Source organism: Magnolia sinica, chromosome 11, assembly GCF_029962835.1.
Source record: "Magnolia sinica isolate HGM2019 chromosome 11, MsV1, whole genome shotgun sequence".
NCBI lineage: Eukaryota > Viridiplantae > Streptophyta > Magnoliopsida > Magnoliales > Magnoliaceae > Magnolia > Magnolia sinica.
The window spans coordinates 232,714-249,984 of NC_080583.1; the positions used below are offsets into that span (position 1 = coordinate 232,714).

The 17,271-nt window shown below is 37.2% G+C and overlaps 1 protein-coding gene across 3 annotated transcripts in view; it reads right to left on the reverse strand.

Moving 5' to 3' along the window:
• LOC131218489 (uncharacterized) overlaps nucleotides 1-17,271 on the reverse strand; it is a 53,451-nt gene that overhangs the window by 26,669 nt on the left and 9,511 nt on the right. For all 3 annotated transcript variants that reach the window (XM_058213046.1, XM_058213045.1, XM_058213044.1), the window contains exons 4-7: nucleotides 8,944-9,164; nucleotides 6,627-6,719; nucleotides 6,347-6,430; nucleotides 5,686-5,802 (exon numbers count right to left, since the gene is read on the reverse strand). In XM_058213046.1, the coding sequence (XP_058069029.1) occupies nucleotides 5,686-5,802; nucleotides 6,347-6,430; nucleotides 6,627-6,719; nucleotides 8,944-9,164 (515 nt within the window). The remainder of the gene's footprint in view (nucleotides 1-5,685; nucleotides 5,803-6,346; nucleotides 6,431-6,626; nucleotides 6,720-8,943; nucleotides 9,165-17,271) is intronic.

A 17,271-nucleotide genomic window follows, 5' to 3' on the forward strand; every position in this document is an offset into this window, starting at 1 on the left:
CATTTCACTGATGATAATCTATTTTTTTATGAAACCGACAAAGCTATAATGGAAATATTGAGAATGATTATCCTTTATTTTAAAGCGATTTTAGGTCTGAAAGTGAATGCCATCAGGAGTGAGATGCTAGGGGTGCAAGTTCCTAAGGAGTTGGAGCAGTTGGCAAGGGTGTTTGGATGCAAATCGGGGACTTTTCCCACAACCTACCTCGGTCTTCCTTTATGTATCGGGAAGCCTTCAAAGCACTTATGGTCTACAGTTGTGGAGAGGTTCGAAAAGAAAGTAGCTAAATGGAAAGGCCGATATTTATCCATGGGTGGTCGGATAACACACATTAAGTTGGATCTTTCGAGCTTGCCTTTGTATTTTACGTCCCCGTTCAGGTGCCCTAAATCTATCCTCCCCAAGCTTGACAACTTGAGAAACGACTTCCCATGGAAGAGTTCGGATGCCAGAAGGAAATTCCTCTTATTGAAGTGGGGTGAGATTTGTAAACCTTTAAAGAAAGGATGCTAGGATTAGGGATTTGGAGTCGATGAATAGGACTCTTTTGGGAAAATGGGTGTGGTGTTTTGGGGAGGAAGAAGGCTCGTGGTGGAAAGAGATCATAACTAGAAGTATGGGTGCAGGATGGGAGATGGTGGGTTAGAGATTCCTCCATATAAAGAGCCTCCGGAATATGGAAAGGAATTTCAATGCTTAAGAAAGATGTTAAAGATGAAGTGGGTTTTTCCTTAGGATATTTGTGATCAAGTCTACAATCGAGCAGTGTGATCATAAATCCCACATGTGGCATTAAGGGGTTCCTCCAAAAGTGTTGGCATTTGGTTGGCTTGTCGGGAGGAAGAGAGTTCTCGTCGTTGACAACCTTCAAAGAAAACCTATGGTTCTCCCAAATGTTTGTCTCATGTGTATGGGGGATGACGAGTCGTTTAATCATCTTTTCATTCATTGCAAAGCTATTGCCGGTATATGGAACCGCCCTCATCTCTGCTTTTGGTATGTTTTGGGTAATGCCGACTCGTTTGAGTCGTTACTCTTAAGTTGGCATGGTGTTTGAATTGGGAAACATAAGACTGTGTAATGGAGGATGACATTCTTGGCTATTTGGCGGACGATCTGGGGGTAAAGAAATAGCAGATGTTTCACTAATATTTCTCATGAGGAAGCAAATGTGCTTACTAGGGCCAAATCTCAAATTTTGGAATGGGCTTCAAATGTAAAATTTTTAGAGGATTGTAATTTTAATTTTATGCTTTGTTTGTAGTTTTTGTCATCAGCTCGGCATCTTTTCAATAAAAGTGCTTGTTACCCTTCAAAAAAAATTGTTGAATATTGTACCTATCTTGGCGCAAATCTCCTTTGGTGTGTTAAGAAACAATTCACTATTTCTTGCTCTAGTGCTTAAGTTCAATAGTCTTTAGCTTCCACAATGGCTATACGCTACAATGATGGCTTTTGTTCTTCACGATCTGGGTCTCTCTCTTACTCTATTTTATGAAAATAACATTTCTAAATACAGGGCTTAAAATTCTAACTTTCATGCATGCACCAAAACACATAACTTAGCTATCACTTTGTTCGGAGAAGATTTCCATCAGTGAAGTGCAGGTTATCTTTCTAAGCTCTCAACAAGAACTCTCTCATCTTCACAAAAGCTTTTTCAAGAGACCATTTTAGTAGCTTAAGAGAAAGTCAACCATCGCATTACCAAGATGCATAATGCAAGGGGGAAATTGTAAGGGATAGTGGACTACATGAATTCTTGTAATTCCTATGTGCTATGAAAGCATTCTTGTAATCTGTAATTCTAGAAGCTTCCTATATAGTAAATCTTGTAGATAGCTTGAGAAGTTTTCTAAACTCTTCTTAGACATACCCCAGAAGTTTATAGATACCATACCTCTACATTCATTCTCTTAATTCAACCATGGAAACAAGTGTAGTCCTCAGCTCTCTACTCACCATGTGCTGCATTTTAATCACCATCTTAATAACACTTTTTTTTACACTACTTATAGGGGTTTAATTTTGGTGACATGGTTAAGAAGAGTTATTTTGTGTCACTTTTATAGTTCCAGTATGTTTAGTTTTATGTTATTTTGAATTGTTTGATGTATTTTTTAATTATCAATTTTCTTTTACAATAAACCATCATCATCTAGCCTCATCCCAACTAATTGGGGTCAGCTACAAGAATTTTGTTTCACCATTCTTCTCTATCCTCAATTAAACCGAAGTTCATCAAGTCATTCCTTACTACCGGCACCCACATCCTTTTAGCCCTTCCCGATGTCTAGGGGTGTACATCGAGTCGAACCGATCCGAGCTGGCCTCAACTCTACTCGGCTCGGTCACTGGCTGACCTCAGCTCGAACTCGGCTCGACTCGGTCCTCGAGCCTAACTAGCCAGCTCGGCTCGGTTCAGTCAGCAGCTCAGGCTAACTCGGGCCAAGATCGAGCCAAGTTCGCCATTGAGGAATTTCCACAAACACCCGAACTGCAACTTTAAAATCCCACTGTTTTACAAAACAGAGGCAATGGTTTTACAAGTGTTTTATCAAACACCTTCTAAGCAACATAAGAACCAAGAAAAACAAAGAGAAAGGCTACCGTGAGATTTATATGGAGAGGAGGGCACCCGATTTGCTAGTTAGGATGTCTTGGGGGATTGTGCCATGGAACTATAGTTGGAGAGATCAATTGCACGAAGGAAGGTGAGGTTTGCTATGTGGGGAGATATGGAGCCCACCAAGCTCTTGGACCCTAGATTTAAGGTTGTGATTCTTTGGTGCCTGGAACTGCATGTTACTCCTTGCCAGTTGCAGAAATGGAGGGAATTGTTCCGTGAGCTCAAGACTCGGATTGGGTCACTGGTTATGAGAGATTTGAAGGCGAGTACAGCGAGTCGATCAGTTTCATTTCCCAATTGAGTTGCTGACTCTGACTGGGAGTTGATGCACAGGAGGAGGATGAATGACGAAACTACCCACAAGGCAGAGAAATGGCTGCAGGATCCAAGTTTGATTTGAGCTGGATTCGATCCGAGTCGAGTCGAGCTGGGGCCTGCTTGAACTTGGCTCAAACTCATTTTCGAGCTCAAAAAATCAGCTCGACCCGGCTTGAACTCAGCTTCGAACTGAGTCGAATTGAGCTTTTTCGAGTCGAGTCGAGCGAGCTACCCGAGCTAGCTCGGTTCGTGTATACCCCCTACCCGTGTCCTTTTAGAGCCTTCAACTAGAATAAAATTCACTCCTACTAACCAATGCAGTTCTTGGTCTCCATTCCACATGGACAAACAATCTAACACTCTACTTTCCCCCATCTTATTACCTACTGGTGCTACTCCTAAATTCCCTCAAATGAATTCACTTCCAATTTTGTCCTCCCTCTTCTTGTCAATCATCCATCTCAACATCTGTCATTCTATGACATAACGCATGGCGGGTCTTATTGCTTTCCTATTAAAACTTTCCCTTCAATTTCATTGGAATGCAGCAATCACATAAAACCCTAGAGGCACATCTCCACTTCATCCACCTAGCTATAATTCTAGGGGCAACATCCTTCTCAATCTCTCTACTCCCCATAGTTATCGACCCAAGATGTTGAGAATGGTCATGGTGACAGAGGAAAAATGAAACGTCAAACTTCATTAAAGAAGCGCACAATGAGATATTGCGATAGGAAGAGAATTCCTATGAATGATAGAACTCCTCATTGTCCATTCCATCCAATAGGTATGGATATGTTTATAGCATTTTCGCACAAAACCACAATTACTGCAAAAGGCCCACGCCAGAATTTATATTAGCCCACATACAGACCTCACAATGTATCTCAAATCAGTCCTTTTTAACTTCTAATAAACGATGGAACACAACAAATTAAGAAACGTCTCAAAATGACTTTAGAGGTCACTAAATGCCATGTGCATACAACTGTGGGAATATGTTCTTTATACCACATGTATTTTGATATCTTTCTTAACGAAGCCCAGTCAGGGCGCTTCAAGCTTGGGATATACATAGATGAGCTTGTGCATATCCCAGTTCTACCTATTAGCTGGCATACTTAATAAAATGACAAGTTTTGTCGTTTAAATTTTTCGCAACTTGTTCTATCTGCCATCATTTTAGCAGCAGTAAGTAGTACAATGAAGTTAAGATGCAAACATGTTGCATTTTGCCCTTCTGAACCCATGTACATGTAGGTTTGACATTTGAGTAGACGGTGCGATAAGGATGTTTTATTAACAGAAATATAATCTCTCCTGGAGGACTTTCACAAGATACTGCCATATAGTACTCTTTCAGGGCCTTTTGGACAGGGGTGGGATCCTTTTTACATACTTTATCTGAAAGGATTTGAATCCCAAAATAAGATGTTTGGTTTATCCAAAATGGCCACTGCTAAAAGGGAAACAAAAGTTTGTCATTCTTCCATCCAAATTCTTTCTAAACCCACTCAAAAAGTAATGGATTGAACAGATCCGATCCTGATTAGAGTAGCCAGCTTTAAAATGATCGATTGGCTAAAGTTTAATGATTGACTGCCAAATGAACATCAACCTTCCTCTTTTACCTAGGCTCTGAAGCTAGCTACAGCAGACATTCATGTTAATAATCAATGATTATCAAAGAGAAAAAAAGCCCCATATTCATAAACATAATGATACCACATCGAACTGAAAGACTAGCCTGTGCAGATCAATGAAAATGTGTTTATATAAACACAGCTATATGCATTTTATGGCTAGGATCAATCTGATTGTAATGTTTTGTTCTCAAATATCTAGGACTATCAAGTGAAAATTTGATCTCTATCTTCATGGCCATCATTGAACTAAACAGTATTACAATCTACAAGTATAAACACATATGGCATAAAAATAAAATTAAAAAGTGCTTTTAAAAGTAAACCAGTTTTCCTCACAGGGATCTCGTGTGAAAATATGAAACTGAGACTTTGAGGACCCACCTCCAGAACATGATCATTGTCCCCGAAATAATTGGAATTATTGTGGCTTCTAAGTAAAAAACTTTTATGCCCATCAAAATCAGGATAACTAGTTTTCCTATTTCTATGTACATTGTAGTCAAACTACGCCATGGCCAGTTCCAGAATTTGGGTAAAAGAGGGAGGTTGATATCTGGAGCTCGGCAGACTGTAAAACTTTTTCCAATCTACCTTTTAAAAACTACCCACGATTTTCTAGGAGAAGGCTAAGATGATAATGATGATGTTTCTCTTGTGACAAATCAACACAGCCTTTTTCCCCTTCTCAATTAATCATGGATTCCACTAAAAATGTATGCCACTACTACATAAGACACAGTGGACGTGAAGCAGAATAGAAACATAGAATAAAAGACAATACAAAGACTTCTCAAGTCACATATGGAATACTTTCTCAGGATGTATCTGAAAGGTCCAGAAAAGAAACCACTGAAGTTAAGATCCCATCATTGACAAACACCATACACTATATAAAAGTGAAAGAAAACACCAGCCAAACATAGTAAAAGGATTATGCCTTACGCCGCTACCAAACACTGAAAGCAGGCACAAGAGAAATATTGCATCATTTTGAAATGTCAAGCCTATCCCTCAAGCAAGCATATCAAACAAACTGGTCTGTAATACTGTTTAACAGGTTATAAATGCTCAAAAAAAGAGGAGAACCTGCCCGTGATGACAACATCAAAATTCTCAAGCCAATCATAGTTGCAAAGAGCACTGCCATCCAAATTTTGGGCTCCACATAGGAAATTCATAACAACATTTGTGTAGTCCCACAAGCTGCAACAGATAAACAAAACACTCATTTATTCTCTCAGCCATTTAAATAAAAACAAAGGAACATCTTAGAGAAATGTGAACCCAAAGGCAGTTTATCTTCAACCATGGAATGGAAAAAAGCCCCCTACTAGCAAGCTCAGGTATAACCGTATAAGAGTAAAGAAAATAATATTTATCATATAAGAAGGCTTAGTTAATAGACATTGTCTTCCCAATATGCATCTGAATCAATATAAGTTCCGGTAGCATAGGGTATTATGAGACAAAAACTTGCACTGGATATATGGAAATCACGTTCATGATTAAGATTAGAAAATTCTACTCAATGTTTCTTGGAATGTAATGGAAATTTAGAAATCATTCATGCTCAAAAAAGTGACTCTCTGACATAGTTTGTAAAGTATATCCACCAAAGATAGTGAGTGACATATCAGCAAGAACACGGTACTGTTTTTAGCAGTACAAAATGCATTTCTTTCAGTGTCCTGCTTCAACTACATACTGTTTTATGTGAAAAAGGAATGGGTAGCAGTAGTATTAGTACCTATTTGTCACCAAAAATGTTGTGCGACCAGAATCTCGGAGCATTTTAAGCATAGGTACAATTGACAGATCCTCATTAATGTACCTAATAAAGGAACGACAGTAAGGTTACAGGTGATACATATTAGTATAAATGGTCAAAGAATTCCAAGTGGAAGAGACAAATTTTGAGATTTGAGAAAGAGTTGAGATTATTCAGCACCTAACAATTAGATACTCTTCAACAATTTAATGTATGACTATTCATAAAAAGAAAAAGGAGAAAGCATCCTAAGTCTTACTTTCTAGGATCCTTTGCAACCATTTGCTTCAAAGTTCCATCACGATGGCACAAGTCAACTGCAGCACGAACATCTCTATACATACGACTATAACTGCAGGTAGAAAGTAATTATAAAATGTCATCTGATACCTAGAAAAGAAACACGGCATGCTTTTCAAGTAGACAAACCAAATACACACACACACAAGTAAATAAAGAATGCCTATCCAGTTAAAAGACTGGAAATTCATATGGGCTTCTACTCTCAATATGTAGAAACTATGGTCATTGGGTTAAATTTAATAGTTATAATGGTATGGATATTGTTTAATCAGGCTCCTAATGATACTTCTAGCTCAAGTTTAAGCATTTGTACTACATTTGAATACTGTGCAACAAAATATTTCATCGTTCACAAAATTGTTTTGAATGCATGTTCCATACAGAATTCAGAAAAATGACTATAAACATTATTTCCTCGTATTATTTAAAAATTATAATATATTTTTACTGCATACTCATTTATCTAGATAAACCGTGTTACCTCTTTAAAAAATAAAAACTAGATGAGCCATGCCTGGTAGGATGCACCAGCTGGTCCTAAGCCTGTATAGTTTATGTCAATAACAAATTTTAACGAGCACATGTAAGAAATTTCAAGTTCATATGTAAGAATGCCTGGTGAAGGACATAAATTAAAAAAACAGAACAAATATATTTCACAAAACTTTTTTTAAAATATTCCAGGCTAGTAAGCTGGGACGCTTTTCCGGCTGATAATTATCATGATAATCATCTTTTGAGAAATAAAAGAAGGACATTTCATAATTATAGTTTTGAACAATATGGAAACTAAGTTACCGTAAGGAGGTATGCAACTGCGACAACAAGACATGACAACATTAATTAGTTTCAAGAAAGTACAGGTTATTAATGTGGCAAGAGGGAGGAATCTGAATCCCAATAAAGACTAGAATAAGGTGTATCACATGCGATGTTCAGAATATCAGTGTCGTTACATGTATGGCCGACCAGGAATACATAAACATGTACCGATATCACTGATATTATCGTTGATACTAGGAAAAATATCGTTGTCTGAGGGAAAATTGGCGAAACTTGGGAAAAAGGAGAATTTTTTTCAGTGAAACTTCAGAAAATGATGAAAGACACATGTTTACACATGTAGGAATCAAAATATTGTAAAAAACAACTTTACATAATAAGTTTCCATTTTATAAGGGCCTCACCATGTGTTATTGAAAAAATTAGTATAAAATAAATCGACCAAATTTGTAGCCAATCAATAGATTGGCCAACACTAATTAATATACAAATTTTCAATATAATTAACAGTGAAGAGCACATTTTCCAATATAAATTGAAAATTTTGGATTTTTCCAATTTCCCCCATTTTCACTTTTATGCTAATTTTTATCACCACAAATCCATGTCAATGCATGAGAATCATGCATAGACATGGATTTTCATTGCAATCCATGCTAATATTTCAAAATATATATATATATATATATGGATTTTTTGTCACCTTAAAGTTTCGGCCCATCTTTGTTTTGAGCCGAGATTTCTCCACAGCTCTTAACTTTTATTTAATAAAAACTAAGAGTGATTGAAATCGCCTGAGGAACAAATTTCCAGAAAATAAATAAATATATCCAAAAAAATATTTTTTTCCCCAATTTTCGCCTATTTACAGATGTTTCCATGGTATCAGGGATATTATCGCTGGTGTCAGGAATATTATCGATAGTATCACCAATATAAGGGTACTTTTATAAGGGATTCCTCTCAAAGTATCGATAATATCATCAAGTATCACCGATTTATCAAAAATATCAGCGATATTTGGAAATTTTTACACTTCCAACAGTTTCAGTATTGCTGACCTAACGATAGCCATAATATTTGTGAGATTGCCAATAATATCGCTGATATTTGGAACACTAATCACATGGAGATCCACCGAAGTAGAGAAGAAATTCCTCAAAATAGAAATAGGGACTTATGAGTTAATCCAACAACCTTCTAGCAGCCACTAGAAGTAATAAAAAAGAATCCGTCTTCTGGAACCAAAGATAAAAGAAATTTCAAAGGTAACTCTCATTCGATCAATTAATCATCAAGTTCTTATGGATTTTAGGGCTATATCTAGGCCTTCTACAACTAAGATAAGGCCATCAATGAACTGAAGCTTTGGTTTTCTTATCACCTGCAATTCATCGGAAGAAAGGAAAACTGCTACAATTCCATTCTTCTCTACACATCAAGTAGACAGCCGTATGTAAATAAGAGTGCATCGAGGATAATGAACATACTCAGCACCATCAGGAACTTTCCCAGGATAACTATCTTTCAAGTCAACGAGCTGAGCAAATAGGTAGGCCTCAGCAAGGGAGAAAAGAGTATCAATAAGAGCATAGTCGGGCTCATCAAACGAATCCCGTATCAAGGTGTTTCCATAAGTTGCAATTTTATCTTCTTTAGACATCTCCCTGAAGCCATGGTAGGCTACTTTCACATATTTGTGCCGATCCATCTGTAAAATGAACACACCCGTAATTTGCAATTATAAAAGCATCGAGTTTGATATGCTAAGAAACCACAGTGATATTGACAATACAAAGACCCAACAAGCATCGTCCAAGATATGGATGACTCTATGAAAAGAACAAGCAAACTGGAGTACACATAATATTATGGTATGAAAACGCATAACAAATCTTAAGCTAAGTACACTAATTGCTGACTGCAGTTAAAAGAGAAAAAAATATTAAGCATGGGGAGACTTGATAATACACTTGAAAGCAACTATGTGAAGATCTGTGGAATATGCACTCCTAAGAGTCAAAGTTAGCTGAACAAGTTTATCCTCGTATTTTTAATCACTTATCTTATGGCCCACTTTTCGGGTATCGAACCATATCTGAAAGACATGAAGTTTGGCCAACTTAAAAGCATAATGAGTTAGCTTTTAAACGAGCCAAAGATCATGTGATTCCTATGCCTTTTATGTGAGTTATGGCCGGTTTCGGAAGTCATGTATGGCTGCAATAGGATTAAGGGATATTTTCATCATTTTCGATGTTCTAATGAAATATATGGTTAGGATTGGAAATAATGTATGGTTATATATATATATATATATATTGAAAGATTGGTTAGGACTATATTAGGGTTTCTTTTGCTTTAAAAAGGAGTATATAAACATGTAAAGACTCTTTTTTTGAAGAAGTCGATGACTATTCTGAACGAAAGAATGCTACTTTCTTAGATTCCAACAGTAGGCTTCTAGTTCTTTATTTTTTCCTGTGATGGGATTCAATACTCTATTGGTACAATGCTATTGGGTTTAGGTGGAGTGATTCTACGTGGTTATCCTTTCTTTTATGATCATATCAATGTGGTTTCAAATCTGGTATGTTTATCTTTTATTCATGCAATTAGTTGATTTCTTTTTCTAAATGAATTACTTACTTTCTATAGATTATGCTCTACATAGTGCACTCATCCATAACAGTCATAATAATCTTTTTCTGTTTGTTATTGTAAAGATTGCATGCAACGCACTGTAATATCTCATTTGAAGTTAAACGGTGAAGATATGCTTGCTCTTCCATTATTTAAAATAAAAATAAAAATAAAAAAGGGCGGTGTAAAACCAAGCCAAGGCATAGCCATATCAAGCAAAAAACCTTCAATTGTATACCTATGGATGGGAAAACATAATAGGTAATTCCGTTTCACATGACTTTCTCTAAATGCTGCCACTAAATTTCTTGCAACGCATCGTCTTTCCATTTGAAACCACATTACAAGTATCCTCTAAGAACTTCATTATTCACCAATCCCTAGCCCACCTCCATATGAAGAAAGTAACTTCAATATTGACATGTGCTTGATGTTATGAATATCCAAACCTACTTCGTTCTTGCAAGTATATGTGTGTGTGGGCCTATGGTCAAGCCCACAGGTACATACACCTAGGCCTTACGTGTTATAGGCCTTAGTCTTAGCCTCTCTCTTTTTTTTCATTTTTCTTTGTATTTTATGCTTTCCTTATTCGCCTCCTAGTCTTTCTTTAGTTTTTCCTTCATAATAAGGACATATATGTAATTGTACCTTTTCTTCTATTATTATAAATAAGATGGGGCTAGACATCCCAGCCCTATGTGCTCTTTCTCTCATATTCTATCTTTCTATCTCTCTCTCACAAATTCTCTCCTCCTCTGACATGGCATGTCAACGCCCTAGTGCTCCTAAAGCTCTTTCCTTCTTCTTTCTTTCTTTGCTTCTTCTTAACCCTATATGTTTTATTCTTCTAATCTTTCTAAAAAAGTGATGTTTCCCTTCCTTTCCTTCCTAATTTTCTTTTATTTTTTGTTTACTCTTTTCTTCTTTTCCCTTCACCTTTGGGGTTTCCCTTCCTTCCCTTCATAATCTTCTTTTCTTTTTATTTTTGATAAGGTCTAAATATTGCATATTTAGCCCTTATATTGCATCATTTTCTTGTGCATTTAAGTGTTAAAAATGTTTAATTAGATATGTTTTCGAGTTGCAGGAATATTTTGAAGTCTAACATGAAATTGTGTGTGAAGTGTCAAATTAAAGCCCAAAAGAATTAAGATGGAAGATTGGAGCATTTGAAGATTTCAAGTTCAAAAAACAATGATCAAAGCATGTGGAGTGGAAGATAAAAAGAAGAACTAAGGATTGTTGAACGATGCTTGATAACAAGTGAAGAAGCCAAGAACAAAAAAGTCATGAAAATCAGGGCTAAGAAAACAAAATCCTGAAACTGCAAGGTCATAAATACAAATCATGTCGATCGATCGACAGAGTTATTGATTGATCGAAAGAGCCATCGATCGATCGATGGACTGGGTTCGATCAATCGAAACTCCCCTGATTTATTCAGATTGCTTTCTGGAAAAATTTTGGTATGTTCAATCGATCGAGGAACAGGGTTTGATCGATCGACAGTTAGCGGATTTTTGAATTCTGGTCGCTAGAAGTTAATTGGAGACCATCAATCAATCGATCAACACATCAATAGATGGAGGCGGTGACTGCATAAGTTTGCAATTTTTTAAGGGCGGTGCAAAAGTGCAGAAGTATTATCTATTTAAAGGGTTGTTTAGGATCTGTTGAGGTATCTTCTAGGGTTTGGAGAGAGAGAGAGAGAGAGAGAGAGAGAGAGAGAGAGAGAGAAGGCATGGGTGGAGTGCCAACAAAGCCGTCCCAATTCAATTTCCTTCTGGGTTCTAGTAAATTATTTGTTTTCCTTTTGTTAAGAGTTAGTTATGTCTAGCTAACCTCCTAGCTAAGGCTAAGGGGTGAAGCTTTCTATTTTAATTGCAATGTTTTAATTTATTGATTCATACATTGGATTTGAACGACGATTAATTAATTGAATTTTATTTGAATTTACTTTAAAGCTTTTGAGATTGTTTATTTTTGGATCTATTGTAAACTTCAGGTACATTGGATGCTTTGAAGTGCAATTGCTTGGCTTGATTAGAGAATGAATCAATATGTAAAATTCTTGATCTATTGTAGACTCCAAGCTCAATAGATGCTTTGAATTCCCTACGATTGATATCCGAGTGCTTCATAAGAAAATCATTCAATTAAAGTCATATCTTGTTGGATGTTTTGAGATTGGTTTAACTGTTTGATCTTCTAATTAGATCGAATTAGAATTCGGTTCTAATTGAGTTATAGAAGATGAATCGATAAATTAGACATTGTGATTGCTAAAAGTGAATCCCTAGATACTTGGTGTTTCGTAATTATTGTTTTTACCCTATCTTATTTATTGGATTTCTTAAATTTTAACCTTACTATAGACTAGTTCTATTTGTGTTCTCACATTATCTATGGATCAACCATGGTCTCACTGAGTTATTACTACATCGCAGTCCTGCACTTGGGATTGTTCAACAATTTCCACTTTTCTTCTTTTTCTATCACCATTTTTTCTTCTTCTTCATTCTTTTTTCTGTTTTGAGAATTGTGAGGCATTTTCCTCACTAACTTCTTGTGATTCGTGAGAGGGGGTGGCTCGTGGCTGGATTTTTTTCAAGGGTTTTGAATCATGTGTTGCTGGATTTGAAGCCCTTTGTTGATTGGCTGAAATTTTTGGTAATCTGGTTGATGTGTTGTTTGATCTGAAGCCTCTTTGATATGTGGTTGAAGCCCTTGCTGATTTTTCTACTGTCGAGTTGAAGACATTGCTAGAAATTCTTATTCAATTCCTTTTTTTGAAGAATTTTTCCAAAGGATATGCAGTTTTTTGTTGAATGGTTGGAGGTATTGCTGGACATTCAGTTTTGGCAAATTTTTTAAGTCATTTTTTCTCCAGATTCTCAACATCCAGTTTGCAGCAGTAAGAGTTTGTTGGCTATTGTTGTTTCGGGAATCTTTTAGGATTCTTATCTAATTTATTTGTCCAACTGTAAGGCCCTTCCTCTCCTCCCTGGTTCTTTCACTATTTTTTTTTAAAAGATTATATATGGCCTCTTCGTCGACTTTTGGGGCGGTTGATCCTGTTGACTCAAAAAATGCAACGGTTGATTATTCATTCTGAAAATCCCGGTTTATAACTTACCACATAAACTTAAGTCCAGAAATTACCTTCAATGGTCAAAAGCCATTGAGATGTTTATTGGAGGAAAATAGAAGTTGCAGTATGTATATGATAGTATCACAGAACCTTAACTGTCTAATCCTCGTATAGACACTGGAAATCAAATAATTTGCTCGTCATGTCTTTGCTTCTAAATTCATTGGAACCAGAAGTTAGCGAAGGCTACTTTTTTTTGTTATCTATTGCTAATGAGATTTGGTAGACTATCCATGAACCGTATGCATATCAGAATAATATGGCTCATATTTATAGTATTTATCAGGAAATTGGAAATCTAAGACAGGAGGAGCAATTAGTATCCGGCTATTATGCCAATATGAGTGGTCTGTGGTAGAAATTATCCTTGCTAGATGATATTCATTTTGTGTTCCATAGATGCAGAGGCATAAAAGAAGTGCATCGAAAAGAAAGAATTTTTAGTTATTAGCAGACCTTAATATAGAGTTTGAACCAGTTTGCACCCAAATTTTTGGTTCGCCCTCTTTTTACCATGACTTGATAGCGTCTATGCACTATTGTTGCATGATGAGAAGTGTTGCACTGCTTTGGTATCAACTGTGGTTGAAAATCTGCTATAGAGACAAGTTTTCAAAAGTTTGATAATGCTAATGTTGGTCATGGTAGAGGTTCAGGAACAGGATGACGTGATGATGGTCATAGTATTGATCGTGGTATTGGTCATGGTCATGGCATCAATCGATTATGTACTCACTATGGTAGAATGAGGCATACTATGGATTATTGTTGAGTTCTTCATTGTAGACCTCCGGACCAAGCTGCAAACTCTACAGCTTTAGATCAGAGATTCTCATACTATTGTTGGGAACACTGTTCCTTACTCAGCTTCATTTCTGGTTCCATCGGTTGATGATGTAGTTCATCTCTCAAAACTTGAGTATGATGCTTTGTTAAGAGATGTCATTCAGCATAAAGCCTCCCCATCCACTTCCTTAGCTTAAATAAGTAATACATCCACTACTCTTCATACAAGGACATCTAACTCTTTTTCTTCATTTACTCCCAATTCAAGTTTAGGACGTGAAATTGGCAGATGGTACTCTAATTCCTATCGGGTGTAACAGTACTATATTTATCTCCCTGTTTTTTCCTTGTCATCTGTCTTATTGGTGCCTAACATTAAGTCTAATTTGTTATTAGTTAGTACGATAACCAACGACTTGAATTGTAGTGTGACCTTTAATCCTGATCATTGTATTTTCCAATATATGAAGACGAAGTGCCTGCTTGGTGGCGAACATGAGAAGGATGGCTCATACATTTTCCGTTTGAATACTTCGAGTGAGTGTCTTAGTTTCCAGAAGGAAGACCTCTATCTCTAACATTGTAGGTTTATCATCCTTCGGGTCTAGTATTACAATCTTTATTACTAGCGTAAGTCGAGCCTAGTGATGTAAAAAAGTTAAAGTAGCAGGCTTGTGTTTGAGCCAAACACCATAAATCTATTTATCCACTTGTGGAGAAACGTTCCAGTAGAATTTTTTTCTTTAGTTCATTTGGATGTTTAGGCTCCAATTCCTAATGTTTCTAATGGATTTAAATATTGTCTCATTTATTGATGATGCATCTCGTATGAAATGGATTTATTTGATGACATCTAGAGATGAGGTTGACTCTATTTTCAAAGTGTTTAATAGTTAGGTTAAAAATCAATTTAGTGTGAATCTTGGTACTCTTCGTACAGATAATGTAAAAGAATACATTTCTCATGCTATAATATCTTATCTTCAAGAGCATGATATTAACTCTTAGACCATGTGCATATACCCCACAACAAAATAGTGTGGCTGAAAGGAAGAATGGACATCTTTTAGAAGTTTTTTTTTTCTTTTTATTTTTTAAACACACACCCATTGTCCCACCCACACCACAATGGATACTTGAAGCCATGACGTCTGCGTTGAAACTCTTGTGATTCTACCGCTAAACCATGAGGAGGGACCCATCTTTTAGAAGTTACACTGAGCTCTTTTGGTTGGAATGTCTATTCCAAAATCTTTTGGTCAAATGTTGTTCTTACCAGTCTTCGAATTATCTCCGATATTATCTTTATCTCCAACTCAGTGATACCGATAACACTAGTAGCGATATCGATAATATTGGTAGTATCAAAAATTCCAGGTATTAGCAATGTATCACTAACGTATCAATATCGCTAATTTAATCGTCAATATTTTCAACCATGTAAATTCTAGGTGTTGCTTGTATTGCCAATGCATCAATATCGCCAATATTTTTTACTATATAAATTCTAAGTAATGCTCACATCATAAATGTATCAATGATATTTCGATAATATCGCTAGTATATTGATATCATCAAAATTTTGTTTTTTTTCATTTTTTTTTTCATGGGCACATGGTTGTATGCGGTGTTCAATTTGTCATTGATAATATTGATAATATCTCGAAATTATCGATATCGCAACATACGAGATATTAAGATCACAATCTTTTGTTTCTTTTCTAATTGTTGATGATTTCTTGGTGAAATATCATATGTTGTTGATATTTTGCAATATTGATGGATGTTTGGATGGAAGGTTGGATTGTTAAATAGGCCGAAGGGGATGGTTGAACTGATTTCTTACAACAACACATGCTTTTAAGGCCCCATTAAATGGAAACTTGTTATGTATGCAGTCTTTTTGCAATTTTTAAATTTCTAAATATACAAATATGTACATTTTAACATCTCCTGAAGTTTCGCGGAAAATTCCATTTTTTTTCGCATGGTTCCCCGCATTCCGGTTATTAATGATATTATCGGCGATATTGATATTATTTTTGTATCCCTGCCCAGCGAAACTTTTAGCGATATCAATACTTCCAACATTGGTTCTTACAACCCTGCTATCTGATTAATCGTCTTCCCCCTAAAGTTTTTGCTGGAAAGTCTCACATTCGGTATTTTTCGAACTTTTATCCAATCTTTGACATTCCCCTATGTGTTTTGTAAAGGTCAGCCCCAACAGTATAATATTGTTCGCTTTGCCTGAGGGCGCGGCTTTGTTCTCGAGGTTGCCCCCCAAAACGCGTCATACTATGGAAGGCTAGATCCCACATATAACCACCATTACTTCGGACAGCGCTTCCGATGTGGGATAAGGTTTCGCCTCTCACTAGGTACACAGTAGCCTGTCAGCCACTAGTTGCTCCCCTAGACCCTCAGGTCCCGCCCACATCAATGTCGCTCGAACCCTCACGGATTTGTTCTTGCTCAGCGGAAGCTCAGGGCCAATCACCCACAAGACACGTTGTTCCAATTAAGGTCCAATATTGTCCGCTTTGGATCTCGACCCACTAGTAGCTAGCCCAGACCTCAGTCTCGCCCACATCAGCCCAGCCAACCCTCACGGATTTGTTTCTGCACAACGGAAGCATGGCCACACACCCACAGGACGCGTCACTCCAATTAAGGAATAATATTGTTCGCTCTGGGTCCCGATCGACTGGTAGCTCGCCCAAACCCGGTGCTCCCGTGGTCCCGCCCACATGCGACCAAAGTGACGGGGCATCACAATGCTTTGATAACATTTGTAAAGGCAGCCCCAACAGTATAATATTGTCCGCTTTGAGTCCCAATCGACTGGTAGCTCACCCAGACCCGGTGCTCCCGTGGTCCCACCCACATCAGCCCAGCCAACCCTCATGGATTTGTTCTTGCACAGCAGAAGCATGGCCACACACCCACAGGACGCGTCACTCTAATTAAGGAATAATATTGTCTGCTTTGGGTCCCGATCGACTAGTAGCTCGCTTAGAACCTCAGGTCCCGCCTACATTAGCGCCCGCCCACCTGCGACCACAGTGACGAGGCGTCACAATATCCCCCACCGAGGGCAGAGCCGTCCTCGACTATGATACCATTTGTAAAGGCCAGCCCCAACAGTATAATATTGTCCGCTTTGCCCGAGGGCGCACGGCTTTGTTCTCAGGGTTGCCCCCAAAACGCATCATACTATTGAAGGTTAGATCCC